General features: G+C 46.2%; 1 protein-coding gene across 2 annotated transcripts; it reads right to left on the bottom strand.

Annotated features, from left to right (window-relative positions):
- Positions 1-25,504, bottom strand: CAMKV (CaM kinase like vesicle associated). Of its 2 annotated transcripts, XM_051986332.1 has the most exons (12): positions 25,044-25,504; positions 11,820-11,892; positions 7,610-7,717; positions 7,116-7,247; positions 6,524-6,598; positions 5,792-5,930; positions 4,914-5,034; positions 4,549-4,624; positions 4,302-4,438; positions 3,950-4,028; positions 2,419-2,506; positions 1-2,169 (listed from the first exon to the last, which is right to left on the bottom strand). In XM_051986332.1, the coding sequence occupies exons 3-12, from the start codon at positions 7,702-7,704 to the stop codon at positions 1,576-1,578; spliced, it is 1,536 nt and encodes a 511-aa protein (XP_051842292.1). In that variant the 5' UTR covers positions 7,705-7,717; positions 11,820-11,892; positions 25,044-25,504; the 3' UTR covers positions 1-1,575. The 2 variants fall into 2 exon arrangements, with proteins under 2 accessions (XP_051842292.1, XP_051842282.1); XM_051986322.1 differs by lacking the exon at positions 11,820-11,892 and having other exon boundaries at positions 25,044-25,502.
- Between the last annotated feature and the right edge of the window lie 1,613 nt (positions 25,505-27,117).

Below are 27,117 nucleotides of genomic sequence, written 5' to 3'. Positions count from 1 at the left end.
GCTTTGGCAAGGTGACATTTATTTGCCAATTACAGCAAGACGCACAGTCTAGCCCTGCTGGCCTCTGAGCGCCACATCAAACCCACGGGCATGCAGGGGGAGCTGGGGCACAACCATTGCAGAAACCCTCAGGCAGGGGGCAAGAAGCCTTGAGCCTGGGGTAGGGACATAGGGGCAGGGGGATGGCATGGCTGCCCCCGCCCTTAGCAGCAGGTTCTTACAAGGGGTTCCTGCCATGTTCCTTCCCTTGCTCCTTAGCTCCCTCGTATGAGGGACCGATGGAACCCAGCCCACATTCTCACCTATCAGAAAAAGAAACTTGGGATTCCTTCAGGACCCCTGCAAGGTTAGCAAGGTGTTGTGTTCTAGACCTCCCTCCAGGCCCTAGTGGGGGACGGGACGGGACTGAAGAACACTGAGTTTTTCTACCTCCATGTTATTGGTGAAATGGGTGATAGAGAAATCAATTCATGAAGAGGCAGATCCCCAAAATATACAAACAATAGGAAATTGATATATTGAGGGTACTTCTGGGTTTGGGTAATGGGTTGACAGCCTGAGAGGAAAGAAGAGGGCTGGGCTGGAACAAGTAGGACTTTGAAACCAACTGACCCTCGGCCCCTGCTCCCACGCATGGCTGACCATAATACAGAGACCATAACATCTGATCCCTCCTTCTTTCCCTTCAACCTTTCTGCTCATTCCCATAAGGACTCAGATCTCAGCTCAAGCCATCCCTATTGCTCCTCTACCCAAGAGCTGTCTCTCTCTCCCTTAGCCCACTGGGCATTTTTTAGGACTGCTTCAAAGCTGGGAGGATGAGACTAAGAAGCAAGGATGAGGTCCCCAGCAAAGACTTCCAAGAAGCTGGGCTGGACTGCATTCTGGACAGCTTCTCTTTGCATCTGTATACACTTTGCTATAAAAACTGTGTAAAACATATTTTTTAAATCACACCCACTCTTTTTTTCCTTTCTGAGGTCATGGAGTATAGTAGAGAGGGTCATTCTTGAGCTCTGTGCTCAATCCTTCCGTCATCTTCTGCCCCTAACCTTTCTGTCCGTGTGCAGAGAGGGAGTCAGACATGCACCAGAGAGGCCGAGGGGGTCACCTTGATCCCTCACCCCACAACCTCACCACATGACCAACTCTCAGAGGAAGTGGACAGGACTTCCACACCTGGAGTGGACAGGACCTGTGGGGTTTAGGGGAATCATGAGGGAAGAGGGGCAGTGTCCCTAGGGCAGTGTCCAGCAAGGAACAGAAATAGGGGAAGCCAGTAAAAGACAAAAAAAAGCCACAAAAAGTCCATGCAGGGGCCGGGGCCAGCCAGGGCCTCCCCCACCCACTCGCACATACAGAGGAAGAGACAGCTCTCTTGTAGCCCCTAGGGATCCACCCCACAGGGGAGGGGGTCAGGCCATACCCCCTAGCCACAGACTGCCGCATGGCTTGGCTAGCCTGTGGCCCTTCCAAGAAACAGGGGTTGTCATGCCAGTGACTCTATGTACAGTGAGACCCTCCCCCATGCCCACCCTCCCTTTTGCCCTCCCCCCACCCTTTCCCCTGTCCGGCTCAGCCGGTCTCCTCGCTCCTGGCCTCCGGGGCGGAGCTGGCAGCCTCTTCTCCTTTACACGTGGATGGAGCCTGTACCGACTGGACCCCCGAAGCTGTGCTGTCCGGTTGGGCCGGGGCCAGCTCGGGGGGCACAGCTGCCTTGGAAGCAGATGCGTTGCTGCTTTTGGGGGCTGGTGTCGTGTGCTCTTCCGTAGCAGGGGTGGCTCTGCCTCCACTCGCCGGCGTGGCGCTTCCATCCGTGGCCGGTGTGGCGCTCCTGTCGGTGGCCGGGGTAACGCTGCCATCGGTGGCGGGGGTGACGCTGCCGTCGGTGGCGGGGGTGGCGCTGCCGTCGGTGGCCGGAGTGGCGCTCCTGTCGGTGGCCGGGGTGACGCTGCCGTCGGTGGCCGACGCGTCACCGCTTTTGGCAGCAGGTGCAGTGGCGCTCTCTGCGGCCGGAGCGGAAGCGGCGCCGCTTGGGGCCGCGGCTGTGGCCCCCCCACCTGCCACCGGGTTGGCAGTGTCCGTGGCTGGAGCAGCCTGGGCAGCGGCTGCATTGGACTGCTCTGGGGCCCGCAGCCGTTTCATGAGCGTGGTGACACGGACAGCTTTCTGGAAGGAGGAAAAGAGCTCAAGTGGAGAGGAAATATGGCAAACACACCTGAAGGGGATACCTGAAATAATTTTCTAAGCACTACTGACTCCAGGGCCTCTGCTGGGCCCTTTGAACCCACTTCTGGACTAGACAAAGGCAGGTGGGTGGTTCAGAGGCTCCGCCCTTGAGGAAGAGAAAAACTCATGGGGAAAAGGGTCAGAAACACTGAGATGGGGAGAGACGGAAAGGGTTCCCCCCGCCAATACCTTCCACTTGGCCCTGGCAAAGTTCTTCTCAATCTGGGCGCAAACTCCATCCTTAATGTTTTTATCTGAAGCAGCATTTCCTGAAATCCTAGAAGAGGGTAAAGGAATGAATCCCCAGATTCCTTTAGTGCCAAGCCTCTTCTCCATACAGAACCCTAAACTGGGCCTAAGCCCACCCCGTTTCCCGAGCTGACAGCTCCTGGTTGGGATAAATCCCTACTGAGGATTTAGAAACATAAGATTTTATATGTGGAAGATGTCTTAACTCCTCATTTTTAGAGATGAGGAAACATCCTTGAAAGCAAAATGTTCTGATGGGTTGGAGCTACAGTCAGACAGATAATTACTTAAGGGATTATAGCATGTTATATCACGTCATGTCATGTCATATTATATTATATAATAGCAGCACAGAACTAACTTGTCTTTAGGGAGCTTCCCAAGTGAAACAGAGGATATTATAAAATAAGAATGTTCCATCAAATACAGGTGGCTAAGCCCAGATACAGGTGGAGGGGCCCTAGAGATAGGATGCAATTCTCTGGGGTGGGGGGGATGATGCTGTTACTCTCATCCCAGCACAAAGAGGAATCCCAATGGCCAAGCTAGCCATGGGAGCACTTACATTAGGAATTGAGGGAACTGAACTGGGGAGATTTCCTAAATATTGTCTAATTACCCTACCTTCTTAGATTTCTGAATGTGGATATACATGTATGTGTACTCAGGAGGACCTGAGTTCAAATCTGGCCTCAGACACTTCATACTTCCTAGCTGTGTGGCCTTGAGCAAATCACTTAACCCCAATTGCCTCAGCAAAAAAAAGAAAAATATACATATATGCTTTTAAGCTCTAGAGAGTATGGAAAGAAGGAATAGTAAAAAGATCAGATGCAAGGGAAGGGAACCCAGACATAGTAGTAGTAGTAAGAGGATATAGAGGGACAAGTAATTAGGGGTTGGGTAAAACAGATCTCTAAACTCAGGGAACAAGTCATCTCAGAGATAAGGAAGAATGAGGACACTCCTGGTCTTGAATTGGCATTCAGGAGTTAGGGAAGTATAGAGTATATATCAGTAGAGTATAAAATCAACCAAAATGGCCTGAAGTTAAGAGGAAATCCAGGAAGCTCCTTACCTCTAATAAGGGACCAGTCCCAGACCCACCAATCTCTTCATTAGAACTTGCTCCCAATATGTAGGGTTTAGAAGTAGCTACACTGCCCTATTCAGGTTGTACCATATTAAATATCTTCTCCCCAGAGCTAGCCTATAGTCCCCCCAATGCTGACCTTCACCCTCTCCAGTGCCTTACTCCATTCTGGGCCAACACTAGGTCTTAATGCCTAATGTTCTGGTGCTGATGAGGTACAACCTCCAGGATGTACCACTCTGTTCATCGTTTCTCTGGGGAGTACCCTTCATCCAAGACTCACTCACACAGTACTTTTCCCACAGTCCTATGGGACATGAACCCCATAGCCCATTCTCTGACTTGGACATAACCAAGAAGGTCAGGAGACCCACTCACCATTCATGGGAGATAGCCTCTTCAGCAGTGATTCTCTGGTCCTGCTCCACTTCCATCAATCGGGTCACCAAATCTTTGGCTGTAGAGACCCAATGTGGAGAGGAAGGTTTGTATTCCAGTTGAGAGATGGGAGAAGAAAAGGAAGAACTGGGTATAATAATCCATTAGAGAGGAAGAGAGGGATCCTGGAGATTGTCCAGGATAGAATGGGTCTGAGTCCTTACAGTGAGAGGCAACCTGGGAGGTTCCAAAAGATAAAAGCTAGGGGATAAAGCATTGTGGGAGAAGGTGGGACACAAAATGGACCAGAAAGAAGGAGGCCCCGGGGCTTGGGTCTACATGGTCTTCTCACCTGCTTGTGAGATGTCATCCCAGTATGGTGAGTCAAACTCGTAGTCTCCAGCAAGGATCTTGCGAAACAAGTTTTTGTCATGGTTTTCATATTCATCTTCTTCCACCTCCTCATAAAAGGGGGGGTTTCCTGACAGCCTACAGTCCAGAGTGAGGAGAGGAATCCCTAAGTATAGCCTACCAGAAGGCCACATCTCTTTCCTTCCCTCTTCCCTTCACCCCCCTTTTCTCTCGCTCTTCCTACTCACAGAATGTACATGATGACTCCAATTGCCCAGCAATCCACAGGCCGTCCATACCTCTGTCGGCCGACTACCTCAGGAGCTGCAACCATGGAGTCCATCAGTGTCATGCCCTAACTTACCCCATCTGGGTTTCCCCTACCCACGGGATTCTGCTGATCCTCTCTCTATCCACCTGGATCTTGGGAGAAATGTCCCAAAGCATATCTAGATATACATGGGGCAGGGGGTCTTTCTGAGGGTAAAGAGGGTGGTGATAGAGACCCATTTTTTAGGGGCAGTTAAGCAGCTCTTGGACCTATTTCCTCCTTCTCTTCCTATTCCCTCTTCTCTATTTTCCCAGCCCCCATCCCAAAATTCCCATTCCTTGCCCAGGTATTCTGGGGTCCCGCAGGGTTCCTTGATGAGTCCATTCTCTAGCTTGGCCAAGTGGAAGTCGCTGATGACAATCTTGGAATTCTTCAGCCGGTTGTAGTATACCAGATTCTCCAACTACCACCAGGTCACATAAGTGGGAGAAGATCCTGTGAGATCCTCTTGGGAAATAGCCTGGTGCTCAAAGACCCAGCCCTTCCTGCACCACGGAAACACCATGCTCTGCCAGAGACACCTGTATCCCACCCCAGTTACAGTCCCTTTCCTTCCCTACCATGAAGTTAACAGAATTGACTTAGAAGGCACCCTACAGATTATCTAGTTCTCTCCTCCCACCATCATTTTACAAAGTTGGAAACTGAGGTTCCAAGAAGATCACAAAAAAGGATAGAGATTCAAATTGAGGTGCGCAGATTCCAAATCTAGGGAGCTTTCAAATCTGGAACCTTTGTTCTAGGGCCTTCAAATCCTTACCATCCAGCCCCCAACCCTTTTTCCTATTAGATTCCTATTAGAATCACCTCCCAATTATCTATGTAAATGAAGAAGAACCTCCATTATGAGGTACTAATGGATAATTTCCAAACACATTTCACTAATTTTTCTGCATATCATTTTTTACTTATCGCTCCTAGTAATTCGCTTTACTGATTACTTTAATGTAAGCTAAATGATGTAATTTATGTCCCCCAAGTACCCAATGCCTGATAGCAGGGGTAAGTGTAAGGGAGAGTCAGCTAGAGATTACAAATTTATCTGGATATTTCATAAAAATGTTTGAAACCTGGACGAGTGAGAGCTTTCCCTCCCCAGTACAAAGCCCCAAGCCACTCATCCCCTCTAGTCCTTTCTCCACCCCAGGCCAAGGCTACACCTTGAGGTTTCGATGCACAATCTTCAGGGAGTGCAGGTAGGCCACGGCCTCCAGAACTTGCCGCACCACGTTGCTTGTGTCTCGCTCCGAGTAGTATCCCTGGTCCAAAATCCAGTCAAACACTTCCCTCCCTGTGGCCCTGTGGAACAAGGAAACTTGAGCCTTTTCCCCACATGTGTTTCCTGAGACATCTCCTAGCTTGGACATGCTAGGCCAGGAGACTGGGATGGCCTAAATACCTGGGAGGACACTAGAAGAGTTATTTTAATGCCATAGCCAGAATGTCTTCACCAGCTAGGCTGCTCCCAGTTTGACCCAAGACTCTGTGGATCTTAATGAGCTTGGAGGCAGGAGGCTGGCTAACCTGGAGAAGTTCCCACATGTGCTGGAGCCTAGAGAGAGCCTGAGAAAGGGGCGCAGATGCCAGAAAAGGGAGCCTGCCAACCATTCTCCAGGGGAAAGGCAGGCTCTTGGAACTCCTCTTAGGGAGTTGGCAGAGAATAAGTGGTAAAGAATTCAGAAGGACCAGGTTTTCTCTAGGCCACTGCCAGCCTAGGGACATCTTGTTACTTTGTCTGCCAGGGAGCTCTCATAGCAGTGAAACCCAGCCTTTGGGCAGGAGGTGAGGGAAGGACATTAGCAGTAGAAAGAGGGAGCAGAGGGAGATTTCAAGGTAAGCCAAAGGTAGGTAGATGATTGGGGACCCCAGAATCCACCTCCTCCTCTACTCACAGCTCCAAGAAAATGAAGTATTCTTTGCGGGTCACAAACACGTCCACCAGCTGCAGGATGTTGGGATGCTTCACCCTAAAGCCAGAGGTGGGAGTGGGGAATCACAGACCCTCAGAATTGGAAAGGGCCTCCAAGGCCACAATCCATGCAGAGACCTAAGACTCTTCTACAACAGGAAGGAGGCAGGGGATACTTGGAAAGACCCTGAACTGCTTTGCTGCAATGAATTTGGGGATTGGGATGCTAGCTGGGGCTCTTCGTTCTGAAGGGAAAAGAAGAACCAAAGGGAGAACGGAAGGCAAGCAAGGGAGTAGAGACTGGGGTCCAACCCAGGTGCTAGGGATGGTGACTAGCCATCTACAGCAAATCAAGGGGCCGAAGAGTGACTTGAAGACTCTCTGGAGTGAGGGAAAAGCTCTCATTCCTGATCCACCCTTCTCCCCTCTTCTCTCCAATCCTTTCCTTTTCCATTACTTCATTTTTACTCTTTCTCCCTCACAACTTCTTTTCCTCTTTTTTTCACCCATCCCTACCCACACCTGTTGGGCTTCAGTCCCAGGGCTGGGGTCAGAAGCCATCTTCTCGCACTTACATTTTCAGGATGATGATCTCATTTTTGGCTGCTTTGCGCACTTTCCGCCCATCTCGCTTTAGGAACTTCTTACAGGTATGCAGCTTCCCCGTTGCCTTATCCTTGGCTCGAAAAATCTCGCAGAACTCCTCCCTGCAGCCCAGCACCCTGTTTAGCTTGAGTACATTCCCTCTTTGCTTCCTTCCCCCAGGATCATATGATCAAATGCTTTTAGAATTGGAAGTATCTTGGAGATCTAGCCAACCTGTCTCATTATTCATGTGAGGGAAAAGGATCTTGGAGAGATGGAGTGATTGGTCCAGATTCACACAAATGGGCAAGAATTAGAACTCAGTTCCTTTGATTTCAAATCCAATTTCACTCTCTATGTGTCTCTCTTTCTTTGTATCTCCACCCTACAAGATGATTTCCCTCTTCTTCTCTCCTTTCCCCCCTTTCCCTATTGGTGCCCTATGTGAGGTATCTCACCCCTTCCTCCAGGGCCCAGTACTCACGTTTTGATGACCTGCCCCAAGTCATATCTGTCTGTCACCTCAGATGGCTGATTATAGTCCTTCTTTTCTCCCAGAGTCACACAGCCAAACGGCATTGCCGGGCCCGGTCTGCAGGAAGGACAAAAACATAGTTAATCTTAGGGCCTCACTTCCCATAGTGCACCTTCCCTTAGGCTCTTGCACGGGTAACCCCGCAGATCTCTCTGATGCCAGCGGATAGTTGTCTAGGGAAAACTGAGTTGCCTCCCAACCCCAAGACTCCACTTGCTTCTTTCCCACCACATCTTTGGGCCAATTTGCTCCATAGCAATAATAATATTAACTATAAGCTCCATTTCCATGGCATTTTAAGATTTGCTCCACAGCAATAGTAATAATAACTATAAGCTACATTTCCTTGGCATTTTAAGCTCTGCAAAGCTCTCTCCTCAAAAAACAGCTATATAAAGTAAGTCACATAAATATCATCATCTCCATTTTATAAATAAGGGCCCTAATTCTCTGAAAAGTCAAGGAAAAATCTAATATTACAGAGCTCATACCCAGGATTTGAATCCAGAGCTCCTGAATCCAAGGCCATTTTTGACTGCAGCATGCTTTTTCTCTGAACAACATGCTAATTCTGAGAAAAATGTATTCTCTCTGCCAGGTTGAGGCTAGGCAGAGCCCAGAAATAGGAGTTTGGTATCTCCCAAACCAGAAGTCTGACTTAAATGTATTTTTGACTCAGAGACTGGTTCGAGTATATTGCCTCCTTCCCAGCACCCTGCCTACAGCTTAGCCTGGGCTCATCCCTCCCTGCCCCCAACCACACTGCCCGCCCAGGCCCACGGCAGCTGAGCCCCCAGTGCCAACCAGAAACCTGTCCCTGAATTCAGCAAGATTTTTCATCTACATTTACAAAGGAAATTGGGGTTTGGTTCTTTTCTACTAGAAAGGATTTGCTGCACAGGGCCTTGAATTTGCAGGATTTGTTTCTGTCTGGATTTAGATCACAGACTTTAGGGCTCGAAGGAACCTTAGATCATCTAGTCCAATGCCCTCATTTACAAGTGAGGAAAAAGATCCCCAGAGAGGCTGCTGGGGGGTATAGAGCCAACATTCAAACTCAGTCCTCTGATGTCAGAGCTGCTTCTACTATGACACTCCCAGGCTTTTTTAAAGGAGTGTTTAAAATAGGATTTGATTTACATAAATTTTATTTATATGCAACTTTTTCAGGAACAAATCTATTGAATAAGACAAGGTCACCTTTTAAAACAGCTTTTGTGCATAGCTCTGTGCAAGGTGCCATAAGGTACGTCAGGCCCATCCTCAGCTTACACTCAAGGCTACCTCCATAATCAGTCCTCTCTAAAGTCTGTATTTCTCTTCAGCTTCTGTACACAACATGCCTTTGATAAATATTTGAATTGTTGCATAGGATATAAATACATAATACATTTTTTATCTGACCTACAATTTCATTGACAGAGAGAACCTGCAGTGAAGACTTTCATTTTCCAATGCAGAGAGGAATTTTTTTCTGAAACTTAAGAGTCTTAAAATTGCCAGGGCTACTGAGAGGTTAAGTGACTTGCTCAGAGTCTCATGTTATATATGTGTAATAGTTAGAACTGGAACTCAGGTCTTTCTGACCCCAAGGCCAGCTTACTATCCACATCACTTGATTGCCTCTGACATACAACATATTTACAATAAATGACTGAGTTCATATGATTTGATAATACTTTGCTTATCATAGGCTATGTTGTATTAATTTATTTGTTTACATGTTTTTCTTGCCCATTACACTAGATGCTATAAGATGTATCTCTATGGAGGACCTACCTCAAGAATATGCACATAGTCAATATTTAATGAAGAGTATGTTCAATGAACGAACAAATGAATTTACACATGTAAATAGACAAGAAAGCTAGAATTATATATTTTTTTAAAATTTTAATAGTATTTTATTTTTCCAAATACATACAAAGATAGTTTTTAGCATTCACCTTTGTGAAATATCATGTTCCCAATTTTTTCTCCTTCTTTTTCCTCCCCAAGATAGTAAGCAATTTGTTATAGGTTAAACATGTGCAATTCTAGAAGTATATTTTTACAGTAAAGACTTTAGGAGATGTTGCCTCAATTTTAGTTTGGGTGGAAAGAAATGGGGAATGTCCCTTAAGGGACAAGCCCAGAAACTCTATCCTGGAGCACAAGCTCCTGTTGCTTCCTCCAGCACAACTGTAAAAGAGTTGATGATGGGAAGGATCTGTGTCCAGTGGAGCACAGGTTTTATGACTCTCTGGGCAGTTTCCTCAGTACAACTAGGACAGTTATCACCTCTGAAATAGTGAGGGGTCATCAGAAGTAGGTGGGGAGCCAAAGACATAGCTGTCATTGTCTATTCTCCTTCCCCATTGTCTGTTCTTCCCCACTTTTATGTCTGACTTGCCTTTTGTGGGGATATCTCAATTTATGGTAAGAACTTCTGAGGCAGACAGTTATCCATTACTAAAGGGATCCATTTTTATTATCTTTTCATCCATTTTTATTATCTTTTCCCAAAAGAAAGGACAAAGCAAGGTCCTGAGCCTCTACATACCCCCATTTCCAGTTGGATCTGAAGGGAAGTAAGAAAAAAATATCTTAGCTCCTTTGGGCCATCAGACAGTAGACCAGTAGACTTACTTTTTCCATTTGTGATCCTTTTTTGCCCAAGAAATTTTTACATGACGCCAGGTATATAAATATACAAATCAAACATTTACTGATAACAAATCATAATTTCACAACCTTCACATTCTTAAGAAGCTGGGAAGTAGAGAATGACATTTTAGAGACTCTCCCCCTTTTGATAGTCAGAGGGCCCATGTCTTTCAGCTTTTGCATTGACCATCCTTCATGTCTGAAATGTACTCCTTCCTCATTTGCATCTGATACAATCCTTCTCTACCTTTAAAATGTAGCTTACACATCCCCTTCTTCATGAGGCCTTTTTTGATCTTCCCATTCATTTCTTCCCATATGGCCTTATATTTAACTTCTACTTATTTGTCATTATTCTCTTTATATTTATGTTGTACTTATCACCTCCATTGAAATGTAAGTTTCTTATGTTCAAAGGGCTATAGAAATGTTGCAGCATTGTCATTACTGGGTCTGTATCCCAAAGAGATTGTAAAAAACATGTGCAAAAATGTTTGTAACAGCTCTTTTTGTAGTGACAAGGAATTGGAAATTGAGTGGATGTCCATCAATTCGGGGATTGGCTGAACAAGTTATGGTATGTGAATGTAAGGGAATATTATTGTTCTATAAGAAACAATCAGCTGAATGATTTTAGAAAAGCCTGGAATGACTTACATGAACTGATGCTCAGTAAGAGTGAACAGAACCAGGAGAACTCTATATACCGTAACAATAAGATCATGTGATGATCAACTGTGATAGACTTGGTTTTTCTTAGTGATGCAGTGATTTAAGACAATTCCAATAGACTTTGGCTGGAAAATACTATTCATGTCTAGAGAGAGGACTATGGAGGATTAAAGAATACTATTTTTACTTCTTGTGTTCATTTGTTTGTTTACTTTTTCTTTCTCATGGTTTTTTCCCTTTTGGTCTGATTTTTTTCTTGTATGATATGACAAATATGGAAATATGTTTAAAATGACTGCACATGTATAACCTGTATCAGATTGCTTGTTGTTTTTGGGAGAGGGGAGATAAAAGAGGAGGGAGAAAAATTCTGAAACACAGAATTTTACAAAAATGAATGCTGAAAACTATCTTCACAGGTATCTGGAAAAATAAAATGCTACTGAGAAAAAAAACAATAATATTAAGGACAATAAAACAAAAAATGTTTATTGGAGCCTCATATAATTAAAAAGCTGGGTCATTTTTTGTACATGTGTATATACACATATATAAATTTATATGCATCTATATGTATATACCTATATTTAAACACATACAAACACACCCTAGTTACAAAAATTAGCTATCTGAAGAGCTTATTTTAGAGCCTACAAATATTTTAAAAAGGACCATTTTGGGCTGAAAAAAAATTCTGATCTAAAAAGTATTAAACGTTCAATAAATCCTCAAAGTTGTAACAAAAAAATGTAAGTTCCTTGAAAGTAGGGATTGTTTCATTAATCAGAGGTAGCTGAATGTTACAGTGGGTAAAAGTGACAGGGCTGGAATCAATATAGACCTGAATTCAAATCCAGTCTCAGACACTTATTAGCTGTGTGATCCTGAACCTCTGTCTGCTTCACTAACGTCTACTGTAAAATGGAGAAAAATAACATTACAGTGAAATGATATTTTTAAAAGTAATTAGTACCTGAAACACAGTAGGTACTTAATAAATGCTTATTCCTTATCATTCCTCACATTGAATGACTGATTGATTCTTAATCTCCAATGGCACAGAGCATACTATAGGGAGATATAAGCAAAAGCATTCACCTAGGCTTTGGTTATTTATTAACCATCTTCCTCACTGATATTCTCAAGATTTTTCCTCTGGTGCTGTCACATTTTACTTTGTAAATTTACTTATTTATGTTCACGTTTTCATCCTTTTTTTTTATAGTATAAGCTTTCAGAGGGCAAGGCCTGCTTCTTTTTCTATTTTTTTATTCCCAGTGTCTAGTACAAAACCTTGCATACTTAATAAATACTTGTTGAACTTAATTGTACAAATCACTGTATCCGTATGAGGCTGTTTCCACATTTAAAAAATGGAAATAATAATAATGTCTATCTTGCATGGGGCTATTGAGAAGATGAAATAAAGACAATGAATAAAAAAGGGGGTTTTAAAGGTCTTTGGAAGCTTTAGCATGTGTCTGAGGGCTTCAGCCAATAGATAGGAAAGTATTCAGCAAATAAAAAACAGCAAACTCTAAGCACCCTTAGGATGCCAACAATATACTGGGTTTCTCAAGGGCTCAAGAAAGAAAGCATAATTTCAGATAGCGTGCAATTATGAATTCTCAGTAAGGAACAACATTCAAAACCAGAAAATCATTGTAAAACTCAGATAGTTCAGATCTCAAGGCACCTACCTGGCCAGAGAAATCCCTATGGATAGAGATCTGTGGTGAAAATTCAGAGTCCAAAATCTCAAAGTTAAAAGAGATATCTGGGGAGGATACTGGGGAATTGAAGAGGTGTTTCTGGTCCTGATCTCTATCTGGCCATTGGACCCAGAATGTCACAGTATCACCTCCCCTATATCATGGTCCTTTCTTTGAAAAGGACAAATAATAATCTCTGGCTCATGGGCAGGTTTGATGAGATACACTCTATTTCCTCCTCTTCTCCCCATACTTCTTCCCACCCCCAATAATCTACCTTGGGACATCATTTCTAATTATTTTTATTTATCATCCTCGGAATGTCTACTATGAGCAAGGCACTGTGTTAGATAGTTTGGGGACACACATATGCACTATAAATAAATAAATACCCACAAACTAGATAACTAGATAGATAGATAATTAGACAGATAAATCAGAATGTACCTTCCCTTAAGAAACATACATTTTACAATGAGCTCTAAAATATAAATGATGTAAACAAATGCTATGATAATTCAAAAGCGGTAAAGAGAGCTCAAGGGAGATTTGATGGGAGGAGGGGGCTGGCATTTGAGCTGAGCCTTAAAGCAGGAATAGGATTTGGATGGAAGGGACAGAGCCATGGGTAGAGCATTGGATTAAACTCAAGTTCAAATCCTTCTTCAGTTGCCTTACTGTGTCTCCCTGAATAAGTCACATAATTTCTCCATATGTCAGTCTCCTCATCTATACAATAAAGATAATAATAGCTTCTATCTCCCAGGGCTGTTGTGAGGCTCAAGAGAAAGAACATATAGAAGACATTGTGCAAGCCTACAGTGATCTATAAATGCTATTATTACTATTAACATGAGCATTGGCATGGAATTGAAATTAGGAGTTTATTTTTACACTTAGTCAAAATCTGTCATCATATCCCCATTCCTCTTTGTTCTGTTTTCTGAGACCAAGCAGAATAAAACTAAATCCCTCTTCCAAATGATGGCCCTTCAGATGCTCGAAGACAGCTTTCATATCCCTTAAATTTTCTCTTCCACAAGGCAAACAGCGTTTCCTCCATTTCCTTCCATGAATTCTCATAGGACATAATCTGGATATAATCTCTTGGTTATTCTCCGCCAGCTGGGTTCTAAGGTCATCAAGTCTTATCCAATCATAGTGAAGAGTCTGCCTCAGAGTCAGAAAAACCGGGTTTAAGGTCCGACCTCTAGCACATCCTGATCATGTAATGCTGGGAAAGTCACAGAAGCTTTCAGTGCTCCCCCAAAACTTTCTAAGACCACAGGGATAGGAGAGTTGCTAATTTACATCAGTAGAGGGAGGGTTTCCATTCTGGAAGTTCCTGACACCAGTGAAATCCAAAATCTGCCCTCCCCCCGAAATGGCAATTTACATACATCTAAGGGTTTTCGATAGCATACAATCTATTTTTACCAATTATGGTTGATCAAATGTGATATTTGTAGTTGTTATCGCTGCAGAAATAGGGTGTCTAGCCCTTTGTTAGTCATTTAAGCCCAGATGATGACACAAGATTCATAGTCTCATGAGAGGGCACAGTGTGGGGTAGCTAAGGTCTGGAGCCCCTGGCTGTGGCTTTAAACAACATTTCTGGAACTTAGTAATTGGATGACTGTGATCAAGTCCCTTAAAGTCTCTGTTTCCTCCTTCATATAATCCATTCAAGCTCCCTGCTATATACCTCTCAGGGTTGTTTTGCGAAAAGCACTTGAGAAGCTTGAATAAGCTGCACAAATGGGAGTCCTCCCTGCTCTCCTTAAAAACCCCTATCTCAGCTGCTTGCCTTCTTCCATATGGTGGCAACTAGGGATCATCCATCCCTTAGTGGCTTATCTGCAGGGACACACAATTTTTTGGAACTGCCACAGACTTTTCTTGAAATAGGCCATGAAGAGATTGAGGGTACTTTTGGGTCCAGAGTTCTAGAAAAAACCCTAATCTCTCTTCTTTGTAGAGCTGGAGGACTCCAAGATCAGATTCACTTGATGCATTAGCTAATTTTGTTGAATAGCTCTCATTTCTCTTTCTCTTTAATTCCTTCTTAATGCATCAATTGAAAAGGGAGGTCAGAAGAATGTGTTTGAAAGGGAAAGTGATTTTTAAAAAGATATCAATAATTTTTTAATTAAAAAAGAGAAATAGTCAAGAACAAAAGGAAATGGAAGCAAGAGGGGAGATTTCAAGCCGAACCTTGGTTTTCCCAGGGGATGACATGTCCAGAGTTCCTATTTCCAGTCCTACATGCTCCTTGGAGCACCAAAGTAGATAGATTATCAGGAGACTCATCTCTCTGAGTTCAAATCTGGCCATACACACTTACTATTTATATGATCCTGGACAAAATACTTAACCCTTAAGTTTCCTCATCTATAAAATGAATTGTAGAAGGAAATGGCAAACCGCTCTAGGATTTTTGCCAAGAAAACCCCAAATGAGGTCACAAAGAGTTGAACACAACTGAAATGACTAAATAATAACAACATGTTCCTTGGCAGGAGATTGGGGAAGTGTAAATTCACTGTGCCTTCTCTCTCTCTGGACAGTCCTTCCACAGGCAGATCAATGCCTAAGGGCACTTGTTAGAAGGCAGTCTTTGCTGGGCTACAGTGGCCAAAACAATTCATCACTTGTTGGACAGCCCTCTGGTGATAAGCATAGCTAGGCAAGTCCTCGAACAACAGATGTATAATGCCATCACCCAAGCCTTCCTGGCAGCCTTTTCTGCTTGTTAGTTCTATCCATCTGGAAGGCCAGCAGAGCCTTCCAGAGCCGAAGGCTTTTCTCCACACCATAAGGCAGCAGAGGAAGACTTTAGCAAAAGCACTGCAATAAAACAAGGTTAAACCCATCTCATCATCCCATTCCATTCAGCTATTATTGACTGAACACCTACTTTGTGCTAAGCCACCATCAGACAAATAAAAGATCTGGAGAATAGCCATTCTTTTAGGAACCTTCTTGTCTGAGTTTTTTTTCCCTTACTTTATAATCTGATCCCTATCCACTTTTCCAGATATTTTATACATCATTTTCTCTCACAATCTTTGATCCAGTGAAACCAACTTTCTTGAAGTTCCTCATACACAGCATCCCATCTCCTGCTTTTCCAGAGCACGAGCTCTCCTTCATGCCTGAAATGCTCTCCCTCCTCATTTCTGCTTCTGTTTTCTTTACTATTCAGCTAATACACCATTTTGAGAATAGCTTTTCCTTTCCTAATCTCCCCAGCCATTAGGGTCTCACTCTATAATTACCTTGTGTTATTTCATATGCACACACATATATCTCCATCCACTGAAGGTAAATTCTGTAAGGGCTATTTCATTTCTGTCTTTGCAGCCTTAGCACTTAGCATAGTGCAAATAGTAGGTTCTTAATAAATGTATATTGATTGGTTTCTCTCTACTAGCACAGCTGAGAATTGACCATAATCGCATTTTGCAGCATTCAAGGCAGTACGGGGGAGCTTTCCTGAATGCAGGTCCTCTGTCCCATCCTATCGGGATTCCAGGGTCCCACTGGCACTGGTGTCATGAGGTCTTAGAAGCTCTATTTTCAACTATGAAGGCAATGGGATGGAGGATAGATGCAATGATAGCCATAGACTTCAATGGATCCTATTATTTTCCTTTTTTTCTCCTGCTCCCATATTCCCTCCCCACAGAAGGACACCTCTGCCAGGCCCATCAGGCTCCTGATATTCCTTCTTACTAGAAAAGTCTTCCTCTAACCTCTATCTAATAAAATCTGGATTTTCTTCCAACTTAAATAGTGCCTCTATTTTTTTTTTTTTTACCACACAACCAGAACAGAGTTCTCCATCCTCTCCAGGGATCCATTGTTAAAAATATAATTACTTTTTATATAATGGGTTTCCTTTGTAATCCTGTGTATTTTATTCTATGCATTAAAAAATCATTATTCTGGCTGGGGGTGATAAGCTCATGTGTAATTGCTGATGTTGGGGCTGGTGGATCACTTGGGCTGAGGAGATCCGAGCTGTAGTACTAAAGCTGAATGGGATGTCTGCTCTAAATTTGGTACCAAAATGGTGAGCCCCCCAGTGATAGGGAACTACCATCCTAGTAGATTGGAAACAGAGCAGATCTAAGCTTTTGTATCCATCAACAATGGAACTGCGCCTGTGAGAGGCTGCTTCACCCCTTGTCTTGAAACAACAGAGGCTTATTGTTCAATCATTTCAGCCATGTCTGATTCTTTGGGACCCCATTTTGGAGTTTTCTTGACAAAGATGCTGGGGTACTTTGTCATTTCCTTCTCTTAGTGTATTTTACAAATGAGGAAACTGAGGCAAATGGTTAAGTGACAGCTAGTGAGTATTTGAGACCAATAGGGAGACCTTGTCTTTAAAAAAAGCAAACCCCTACATTCTTTTAAGAAGGGTTCTGTAGGTTTTGCCAGCCTACCAAAGAAAATCCATGGCAAAGAAGAGGATAAGAACTCCTGCTCTAAGTTCTCCACAGCCCTCTCTATTTCTTTAATGGCAGCGATTACATTCTGTCTTGTAGTGGTTTGTGTTTATCTTACTCCTGTTAGGTTGGAAGCTCCTGGAAGGGAAAGAGTTTGACTTGACTCAGTTCTGTTTCCCCAGTATACAAGCACTCAAACGAACCCATGGGGATGGGAGAATGGCAGGCGGGGAAGGAGCCTGCTGGGAGAGTGGTGCAATGGAAAGAATTCTGACTTGGGGTTCAAATTCTAATTTTACTTCCCATTGTATAACCCTGGATTCCTTCTCTTGTGGCCTCAAGTTTTCTCATCTACAGAGTGAGGTGGGGAGGTTGGATCAGACAATCTCTAAGGTGCCATATAGCTCTAAATATTCTTGTTCTATGATATTCCAGATGGTAAGTCAAGTGTCTATGATTTTGTTAGCTTGCCTATTTCTTCAATGTGGAAACTTTTTTTAACCAACAGAAAGCAAAGGAGATAAGTCTTAGGAAGGTGTCTCGGGCTCAGAAAGGTTAAGTGATTTGACATAGTAAGTGTCAGAGGCAGAATCTGAAGGCAGAGCTTCCTGACCCCAGCACCTTATCTGGTAGGCTGAAACTGTCTCTGAAGAGTGAGAGAGCCACAAGAAACCTGATCCTTCATGATTATAAAGATATTCAGATTCTGCCTATGACACCTACTGATGTAAATGGATCACCTCCGGTAAGAGAAGGTTCTGTATACAGAATCTTTCTAGAAAGCCCATCTCGATGGCCCCAGGTAATATATCTCCATCTGCTACAAGGAGATAGAGGCATTCCCCTGCAGCAGTCCTAAGGAAGCTCTGCCAGCCCTGCCCCCTCGGGACAAAGGGACAGAAGGTCACCTGCTAATCCCTGCACTGGGGGGACAGGGCCCGGCTCACCCTCAGCCGGAGGTCTTTGCTTCCTTGAAGCTCTTTTGCTCCCCAGGAAAGAATCCACGTTTAACAGAAAGGGCCCTCCCTACGGTAAACCTGTTTCCTTCATTCTAACCAAGCCCTCCTACTGCAGCCTGGCCAGTCTCAGACACTGGAACAAAACAGCGAGCCAGACAACAGGGAGCGCTTTGGTTCTTCCCAGGGTAACAATAAGGCCCTCTTCATGCCCCCTCCCCCTCCCCACTCTTCGCCCACTCTCACCATCTGCTCCCCAACTGCATTGATGCCTTGTTGAGATACTGAGCACTCACTGAACTTCCCTCCCTCCCTCCCTCAACTGCCTCCCGGCCTGTTCTCACCTCTGGAACCTGGTCCCTGGTCCCCCCTCTACCTCCCTGCCCCTTCCAATTCCCTCTTTCCTGGAACTTGAGAGGTTAAACTCCTGCGGGCCGGAGAAATCCACATCCATCACTGAATCTGGTGAACTTGCTCTCATCACAGTCGGGGCGGGGGTGCACTCACCCTCAGCCTACTGAAGAAGCATCTGAGCCTCCTGCCTCCCATTTGAAGAAGTTAGGGGCTGCTTCTAGCCCCCTCCCTAGACTAAAGGGTGAGTTAGAGGTCCCTGTATTAAAAGCCCCTGAACCTCCCTGAACCCTAAGATTTCTCTCTCTTACTACTGCGTGAGCTGAATATCAACATGAGGAAGACATGTATATAATCTAATCACATATATTCCACACAGGTACACAGATGTACTTTGACACGCCACGCTCAGTTATCTCACTGAGAACTCTCCTGAGACCAGATCTCTCGCTACATCTCCCACTGTAAAGCAGTAAGACATCAACAAAAGGAATGTCTGTACAGCAAATAAATTCGTATTCAACCCGGGCATACAAGTGCCCTTTTACCTATCAGGCCTCAGTTTCTCCTCTGTAAAAGCCAGAGAGAGGAAGAGGAGATGAAAGGACAAGGAGGAACCAGTCTGTCACTGATCCTTGCTCCTGTTTCCCTGGGATACATCCTGCCTGTTGCTGAAGGTTGTTTTCCATATTTTAATGGTGTATTTTAATGGTGTGCTACTGCCCTGAGGGTTTGTTTTGTTTAAAAAAAAAAAGGAAACTGAAAAATAGAATAAATGAGAAGCTGGAGGGGAGGAGAAGAGAGGATTTAACCTAAGACTGTCTCCTCCCCCAATCCTCACCATCTCTTGACAGATGATCTCCAAGCCCTAACTCATTTCAATTTATCTTAATTTGAAGTTCTGACTGTATTCAAATCACGTAATCTTTCTGGGGCTCAGTGTCTTCATCTGTAAAATGAGAGAGCTACAAGAACTCTAAATCCTAGACCCTCTCAAAAGATTCTCCCCCCTACCCCTTCAGGGAACTTCTTTACCTTAACTTGGAATAATCTGAATCTATTCTTCCTTCCCTAAGATGTACTCCCTGCCAAATCCCCACTGGCTTTCCCTTAATATGGTCTCTCTCTGGGTGTAGCTGTCATAGGGAGGAATGAGCCACCTCTAACCCAGCCTTAAATGTTGTTAAGGTCAAGTGCACAAGCCTGACCAATCGCTCTCGAGTTCTGAATTATTTAAGAAGGATGCTAAGACTCAGGGGATGTGGGAGTAACTCATTGTCCAGCACGCTTCTCTGAATCAGAGTGGTCCTGGAGTTGAGGAGAGTGACTCACCTGCTACTGAGCTCTAAGGAATCTCTAGCCAGGGAGGGGACTTGAGCCTCTAGATCCCCAGCTGTGGCCTGGCTGACTCTGGGAGGGCTTGTCTCTGTGGGTCAGTCTTTTTCTGCCCCGATACCGGTCGCAGCTGTTCTTATTGTTATTGAGGGCAAGTCTCTCTGGGTCTGAGTTTCTTCCATCTAAGAAGGTGTAGGGGTCAAATTGGATGAAATCTAAAATTGCTTTCCTTCCTAAATCCTAAAATCTCTTTGGTCACGGACGGGCAAAAAGTCCTTTTCTTTCTACCTACTCCTCCCTCCCCAAGAACCCCTGCCTTATTCTCGCTTATTTTGGGGCTGCCTGGGGGTCAGTGCCTGTATGAGCTGGCAGTATCTAGACACAGCCAACTGCCTCCCCCTCCCACTGGGTCACAGGGAGGGAGGCAGAGAGGGAAAGAAGGAAGAAGGGAGGGCCCCCTGCTCTCTTCTCACTGTGGCTGCTGTTACCGACACCTCCTGATTTAGTGGCAGCTGTGAATATCATCTCTGCCTGTGGCCTCCCCCATCTACCCTGAAAAACCTCTAGGGACCCAGGAACCCCTAGCCTGTCTCCTCAGGGAAGTGACCCAGCCCATATTGTTCTAGAGCCTTCATATAACAGGAACTCTTCCTTTCTCCTCCTCCTCCTCCTTTCTTCAGCCAACATGGGGCCTCCCTTACCTCCAGGAGGGGAAAACTGGCCTGATTTGACACCTCCTTGTCTCCCCCTGAGCACCACAGTCCCGGGCAGTGCAAGTCAGTGGGATCTGTTCAGCTTTTTCTCCAACTGATTATAGTAATTAGGGTTTAGCATCCAAGGTTCAGGCTCCTGCAGCTTCCTTCCAGGGGAAGGGGAAATGGGTAAAACAAGACTCCTGCCCTCAAGAAATCATGATGTAATAGTGTCAAAAGACCCAGGATCCAATACCTGCTCTGCAATTTACTGCCTGTGTGACTTTGGAAAAACCACTCAACCTCTCTGGGCCTTCATTTCCTCTTCTGTAAAATTAAGTGGTTGTATTTGATGATCTCTAAGGTTTCTTTCAGTTCTGAGTTTTATGGTCTCATTCTCATTTGCTTTGGTTGATCCAACTCTTCCCATAATTGTGACTCCATCCTCCCAACCTTTCAATTTTCTCAGATGCTCAGGACTGAGTTTTTGGGGTTTTGTTTAGTGGTGATGGGGATCAGATTTCATATCCTCTCCCTCCAGTAGCTATAAAGCTGCCTCCCCTATAAGGATGGAAAAAAGCTGAATCTAAAGGAAAATAAAGGAGATTTTATCCTTCATGGTACTAAGATTTGACCCTTGCTCCATCAGCCACCTATAAGCAGTTTCCTCCCCCCCAAGGAAGTTAGGGAGCTCCCCCCCACCCCACCCTGTCACTTTCCACCACATATACTTTTCAATCCATCGTGGCGGGGGAAATCTTCTGGAAGGCAGTGAAGAGAAAGGGGATGAACATCTATCAGGAAACATGAGCAGGTGTTTCTATGGCAATGGAAGTTTTAAAGAAGGGGAGGGGGTGGGGAGAAAGGGAATTAATGGGCCTGACAGCCAGCACCCTCTTGTCATTAGGTAGGGTATCTAACTCTATTACTGCTGGGTGAGGTTTCTTTCTCACACCACAGCCCAACCATCCTTGGAGGGGGCTAAGAGGTGAGAAAGGAGGAAAGAAGAAAAGGGGGAAGGGGGGAGGAGAGAGGTAGAACCAGAGGTTAGATAATATTCTTTTCTAACTCTTAGTTTCTGTTATTCTTAGGCTGAGAGGTGGGAGAATGGAGAAAGGCAGACATTGAAAGTAAAAGAGAAACAAAGGAGAGAGGTAGAAAAACATGAAGAGACTGAGAACAGGTGTATGAAAGCAAGTGAAAGACAAAGTGAATAAAATCAAAGAACTTTGTTGGGGGGGGTAGGGAAAAGAAGATCCCCAGCAGTACTAGTGATACAGAATGAGAAAAAGCAATAGAGGGAGAAGAGAAAGGGTGGCCAAAAGAACTGGAGAGAGGAAGCATGAGAAATGCAGAGTGAAGAGAGGAGGAGGGAGAAGAGAGAGAGGGAAAAGCAGTGAATCTACTTTTTTTGGTAGGAAGGTCATCAGAGTTATAATGTTAGAGTACTTTAGGGAACCCCTAAAGTGTGTGGCAGTTCCAGCCCTTGAAGATAGAAAAGGACAGGAAGCTGTTACTGGTGCCTTCCTATTTCTCTCTAGTACTGAATGTTCCCCCTCGTCATGCTCCCAAATCTGAAAGAGGAGTAGAGATGAAGGTATGGGAGGGAAAGTACTGGATTTTCATTCCCTGGAGCTAGGAGAAAGGTCCCAACCAAACCTCCCAACCAGGCCAGACACATCAGGGAGCAGCAAGAACAGCCAGTTGCTTTAAATTGTTCCAAGCCCTCCGTACCACAACGTCTCCCAGAGGATGGAAAAGGAGCACCTGGGTCTTAACACTGCATCAGGGCCATGAGTTGGAAAAACAGGGGCGGGCAGGTCAGTCACAATTCACCTAGGAAATACTGCAGCACCACCCTCAGCACCCACTCTAGTCCCGCTCTCTCTCCTGCCTGCTATCACAGCCATTCAGGAGGAAAAATAGCTAGAATTTCTCGTTAGCTTCAACATGTCGGAAGAATTTGGGGAAGAAAGAGAGAAGCTTTGAGAGTCTAGATCTGAGCCAGCCCCAGACTAGACCCCCCATCTTCTATGCTCCATACCCAATCTGCCCTGAACACTTTTTCTAGAATCCTCCAAGCTTCCCCTTCTCCCTATCCCCAAAGCAAGAACTATGGAGCAGGAGGTGTGGCTGAAGAGCTAGGAGCTGGGGAAAACAAAGCTTAAGGTCACTAGGACTGCTTTAGTCTCCATCTCTGACTAGCAGGCCCTCCCCTCCAGAGGTCTGCTAGGAGGTACAACTAAAGAAGGAAAACCGTTGAATCTTTCTATAGCTCAAAGTACAGTAGTGTCAGCTGCATAATCTCATTTCTTCCCTTGTGCCTCAGTTTCTCCCCAGTCCTCTACCTTAGGCTCCCAGCAGTGAGAGGTGGGGGAGGAAGAAAATTGGGGTTCCGGGGAGGAGACAGATGGAAGACAGACCTAAGGACAGTGCAGGAGGGTAGTGTCACCAAGAGGCAAGACGGCCACTTCTAAAACAGTGATCTCACTGAAGCAGCCATCAAAGCCCAGCCCTTTACACACACAGCCCCCAGCTATCTATTCTCCGTCTCTCAGCCCCTCCTGCCCATTCCCCAGACAGCACCCCACTGTTGAACACCCAGAATGGTGAGTGAAATTAATTTCGTAGGGAGAGAGAGCAGAGCCCCAAGATCTAATTTCCAGTATGAGATTGTATTTCAGGAAACAATGCCCCTCATCCCTGACTGCTAGGGGAGCTAGAGCCATGTCCTCGATGCTCGCCCAATTACCCTTTTCTACCTGTAATTATTGTCCGGGGGAATCATCCAATCCCTGTAGAATTGGGGAGTAGGAAGGTGTCTCATGCTGTCACTGGAAGGCCCCACCCCATCATATCGGCCTCCCCAGATTTCAGTTGAGAATGGGGCTTACAGAGGAGTTGGGACACACAGAGAAGCTCAGGCCTCTGTCTTTCCTCCAGCCTCTGCTCCTCACTCCCACTTCTCGGAAGAGAATGAATATGAAAACATACCCCTGGTCCAGTGTCAGGGTCCTGCCCACTGTTACCAGGCTGGAAGGGGATCCGAGGGATACAGAAAGAGGAAGCTTTCTTTTGGGAGGGAGGGGTCCCAAACCATTAGAGGGGGAGTTTGTTCAGAAGGCAGTGGGACACAAATTCTTGGGCGGCGCAGCAGTGGGGACAAAGGTAACACAGGAAGATGGATTGTCTGGGGTTCTAGGGATGGGAGGGGGAATGTTTCTAGAAACGAGGTTCCCCAGGACAGAAAGTGGGAGACACTAGGGAGGGGCTTAATTGGAAGTTCACAGCTGGGCATCCTGCCAAAGGCAGAATACCAGCCTCCCCTCTCCCATTTCCCCTTCCCCACCCATACATACACACAATGTACGCTTTCCAAATAACAAGCTGAGCACCTCAAGAACCTGAGGACTCTTCTCCTGCCAGATAGGTCAGTTATCTCTGCTCCTCCCCCCCACCCGCAGCTTCCATTCTAAGAAAATTGCCTCATAGATGGAGCTCCTGCATACACATATATGCACAGTGCACAGATTAATGAGCCCTAAACCCCCTCCCCCAGTCAGAAACATGTGCCTGCTAGCCCCTCCCCCATCTCACTCGTGCACATGTGTCTGCACCCACGCCCCTCTCCCCCATCACCGACCAGAACACATGGACCCCGCGCTCCTGGGCACCTGGCCTACACGTGAGCACCCCAGCCCCGACCAAGCCCTTTGGCCGTGACAGGAGCTACCCTGCCTCTGAGGTCTGGCCCAAGGAGTGGGGATGAGGATCTTTAGCCCGGAGTCCAAAACGGGTTAACTCCTTCTCTCCCAGCCCCCACCCAAATCTACTCTTCCAGCCCCCTGGGCGTTTTGTCACCAATAAAGAACTCCCGGTTGTCATGGAAATTAGTGCCTGGTCGGAGCATAAAGAGAGGATTGGGGGATCCCTCCGGGGATACAGGAAGGGGTGGGGGGGATGGAACTTAGGGAGCCGAGCAAGGGGAAGGGAAAGGGCCAAAACAAACCCTCCCGGGACCCCGGAGAGCCCTGCACCCAGTAGGAGCCACTCCACAAATGCTGATTTAATTACATTTTGATTTGGGTCAGCCTACCGCAGATTTGGCTCCCAGCTGAGCCCAGGGCTTTGGGTCTTGTACGTCCGGAGACAAGGGTGTAAGTAGGGGCCATGGGATAGGGGAGACGAAGGAGTACCTATAGTTCGGGGGAGCTGCTCCAGAGAACTTTTGCTCCCAGACCCTTTCCGGACCCGGAGCACCCCTCCCCCCACTCCGGGGGGAGCCCGCGTGTTCAGCCTGACAGGCTGCTCCGTTAGGCTGTTACAGCCAGCCTTCGCTGCCCCCTCCCCTGACTTCCCACTTAGGGCCTCGGAAAGCCGCAGAACCCGCACACTTCCCCCCACCCTCGCCCCACCACACACACACACACACCACTCAGGCGGCTGCTCCCCAAACCTCCAACCTAACGAGTTCACCCGCCACCCACCCAGTCCAGGGGTCTCTATGGCTCCCCCAGGGCCAAGCCGCGGGCGTCCTAACCCCGCCGCTGATCTCAGAGACCCACCTGCAGCGCCTGTCCCGTCACGAGGAGGAAGCTGCTGGCTCGAGGCTCCAGGGGCTCGGGAGGTTCCAGGGACGCCGCAGTTGGCGGCAGGACAGAGTCCGCTCGGGGCGGGGGAGATGCGGCGCCGAGTCCAGCCGCTCCCCAGCTCCGCGAGCCTCCAGCATCGCCCGCCGCTCCCCAGCGCAAAATTCGCACCGGGGGCCGGGGGCGGGTCGGAGGGGGTGGAGCTTTATCCTATTCGGGCCCGCCCCCGTAGGGGAGGAGCCAGGAGTCTGGGTGCGGGGTGGCGGTGGGGGTAGGGAGTGAGGAGGAAACAAAATGCACCGGTGACTCACCCGGGGTGCCTAGCCCCCTCTTCGACCCTACTATTCAGGAGAGGTTCTGGCAGTGTCTGAGCCCTAGACCAGGAAAGGACCCCTTTCCCCAACTTTTGATTCACCGCAGCCCTCCCGTCCCTCCTTCACTCGGTCTGCAGGAAAGAATTATAAAACTGCCACGGAGCCGGAAGCCTTGAGGGCCAAGCCTCCACGTACCCATTTTACAGAAGAGGAAACTAGGGCCAGTCCTGCAGGCCAGGATGCTCTCCTCAGGGGCGCAGACTATTTCCTAGCTCTCAGTCCCTAGTCAAGGATTGGGACACGGAAGTTGTCTTGCCTTGAGGATGAGGGATCAGGAGGGATGCCTTGAATGAGGAAGGAAGCCCTGTGGCAGAGACTGGGCGTGTGCACAGACAAAGACAGAAAACATGCATGTACCTCATGTTAATGTGTCTGTGCTGACGCACATCTTCGTGTGTTGGGGATGCATGCGTGTCTCTAGGGCGTGCGTTTGGTGGGCGTTTGCCCGGGGGCATGTGAATACTGTGTCCACATAGATATGTTCATACGTTGCGCATGCATTCATGTGAGAGGGTGCGAGTTTGACATTTAGGGTTCTGCTTGGAGAGCTGCTATACAAATGATCCCCCCCCCTCCCTTCCGTCCCCACGGAATTGCATTTTGAGGCGGTAGTTGGGAAGGACTGAGATGAGAGCAAGCGTTTGTGTAAACTGGGTAAAAAGATGCCTTCAGAACCGCCTTCAGGACTCGAAGGACCTGACAGAACAGGGTCCCGAAAGGCTGTTGAATTGAATTGTATCCAGGCAACCTCCAGCCTTCTGCCCTCGGTTCAGCACTTGGACAGCTCCGGAGGCTCTCCGGGTGCCACTTTTTTTCAGCTTCGAGTTTTTCCTTAGGTCTCTTGCCCTTGGCCCTGGTGAGGGTTCAGAGGATGGGATCACATCCTCTAGCTCCCTGGGATAGCGTTGAATTTCCAAGTTTAAAACAATGACTTTTAAATGAAGTGGAATACAGTGTGTCCCAAAAGTCTTAGTTTTATGCTTTAAGACTTTGTTTTGTTTTAAATAGATTTAGTCTCGAATAGGTTAAAACTTTAAGACTTTTGGGACAACTTGTATTTCCAGCGAGTAATCAATCAACATGATATAGGTCCCCAAGTATGGAGGATTCAGATAAGTGTCTGTGCCTTTAAGGATAGCAACACAGGACAAAATGAAGGGGGATATCAAGCCTAGGATGCTCCGTGTCTCATAAGTCATATAGAAAGTGAGGATTGTAAAATTTCACAAAAGAAAGAAATCACTGTGGATTGGAGTGGTCTAGGGAACCTTTGTTGAGGAGTCTGTGATTTGATCTGGGCCCAGAGCATAGATAGAATTTAGAAGGAAGAGGGTAGGGTATTCTAGGCAGGAGAAAACCCACAAAGGTGGGAATACAGAAGGCCAGTTCTCTGGTGGGAAGGAACTCTGAACCTGTTTAAAGGCCCTTATGTAAGTTATCTAACTCATTTCTGTATCTTCAGGCAGATCTGATCATAACTGAGATTTAATGTTGGGGAGAGAGAAGGTATTGCTATACTGTCTGTATACTTCCCTGACTCCTTTATCTTATCCTATGTCTAAGGAGGTTCACTGGCTATCAAACAGTCCAGAATCAGAGGCAGTCGGCCTATCTGAGAATGGTCCCATCCTGAACACCACTCCTGCTTTGGAGGGATTATGAGCCATACTAATAAA

The sequence above is a fragment of the Antechinus flavipes genome, chromosome 1 (assembly GCF_016432865.1).
Source record: "Antechinus flavipes isolate AdamAnt ecotype Samford, QLD, Australia chromosome 1, AdamAnt_v2, whole genome shotgun sequence".
In the NCBI taxonomy this organism is placed as follows: domain Eukaryota; kingdom Metazoa; phylum Chordata; class Mammalia; order Dasyuromorphia; family Dasyuridae; genus Antechinus; species Antechinus flavipes.
The sequence above is the reverse complement of the archived record's forward strand: the minus strand, read 5'-3'. Positions and strand labels throughout refer to the sequence as shown.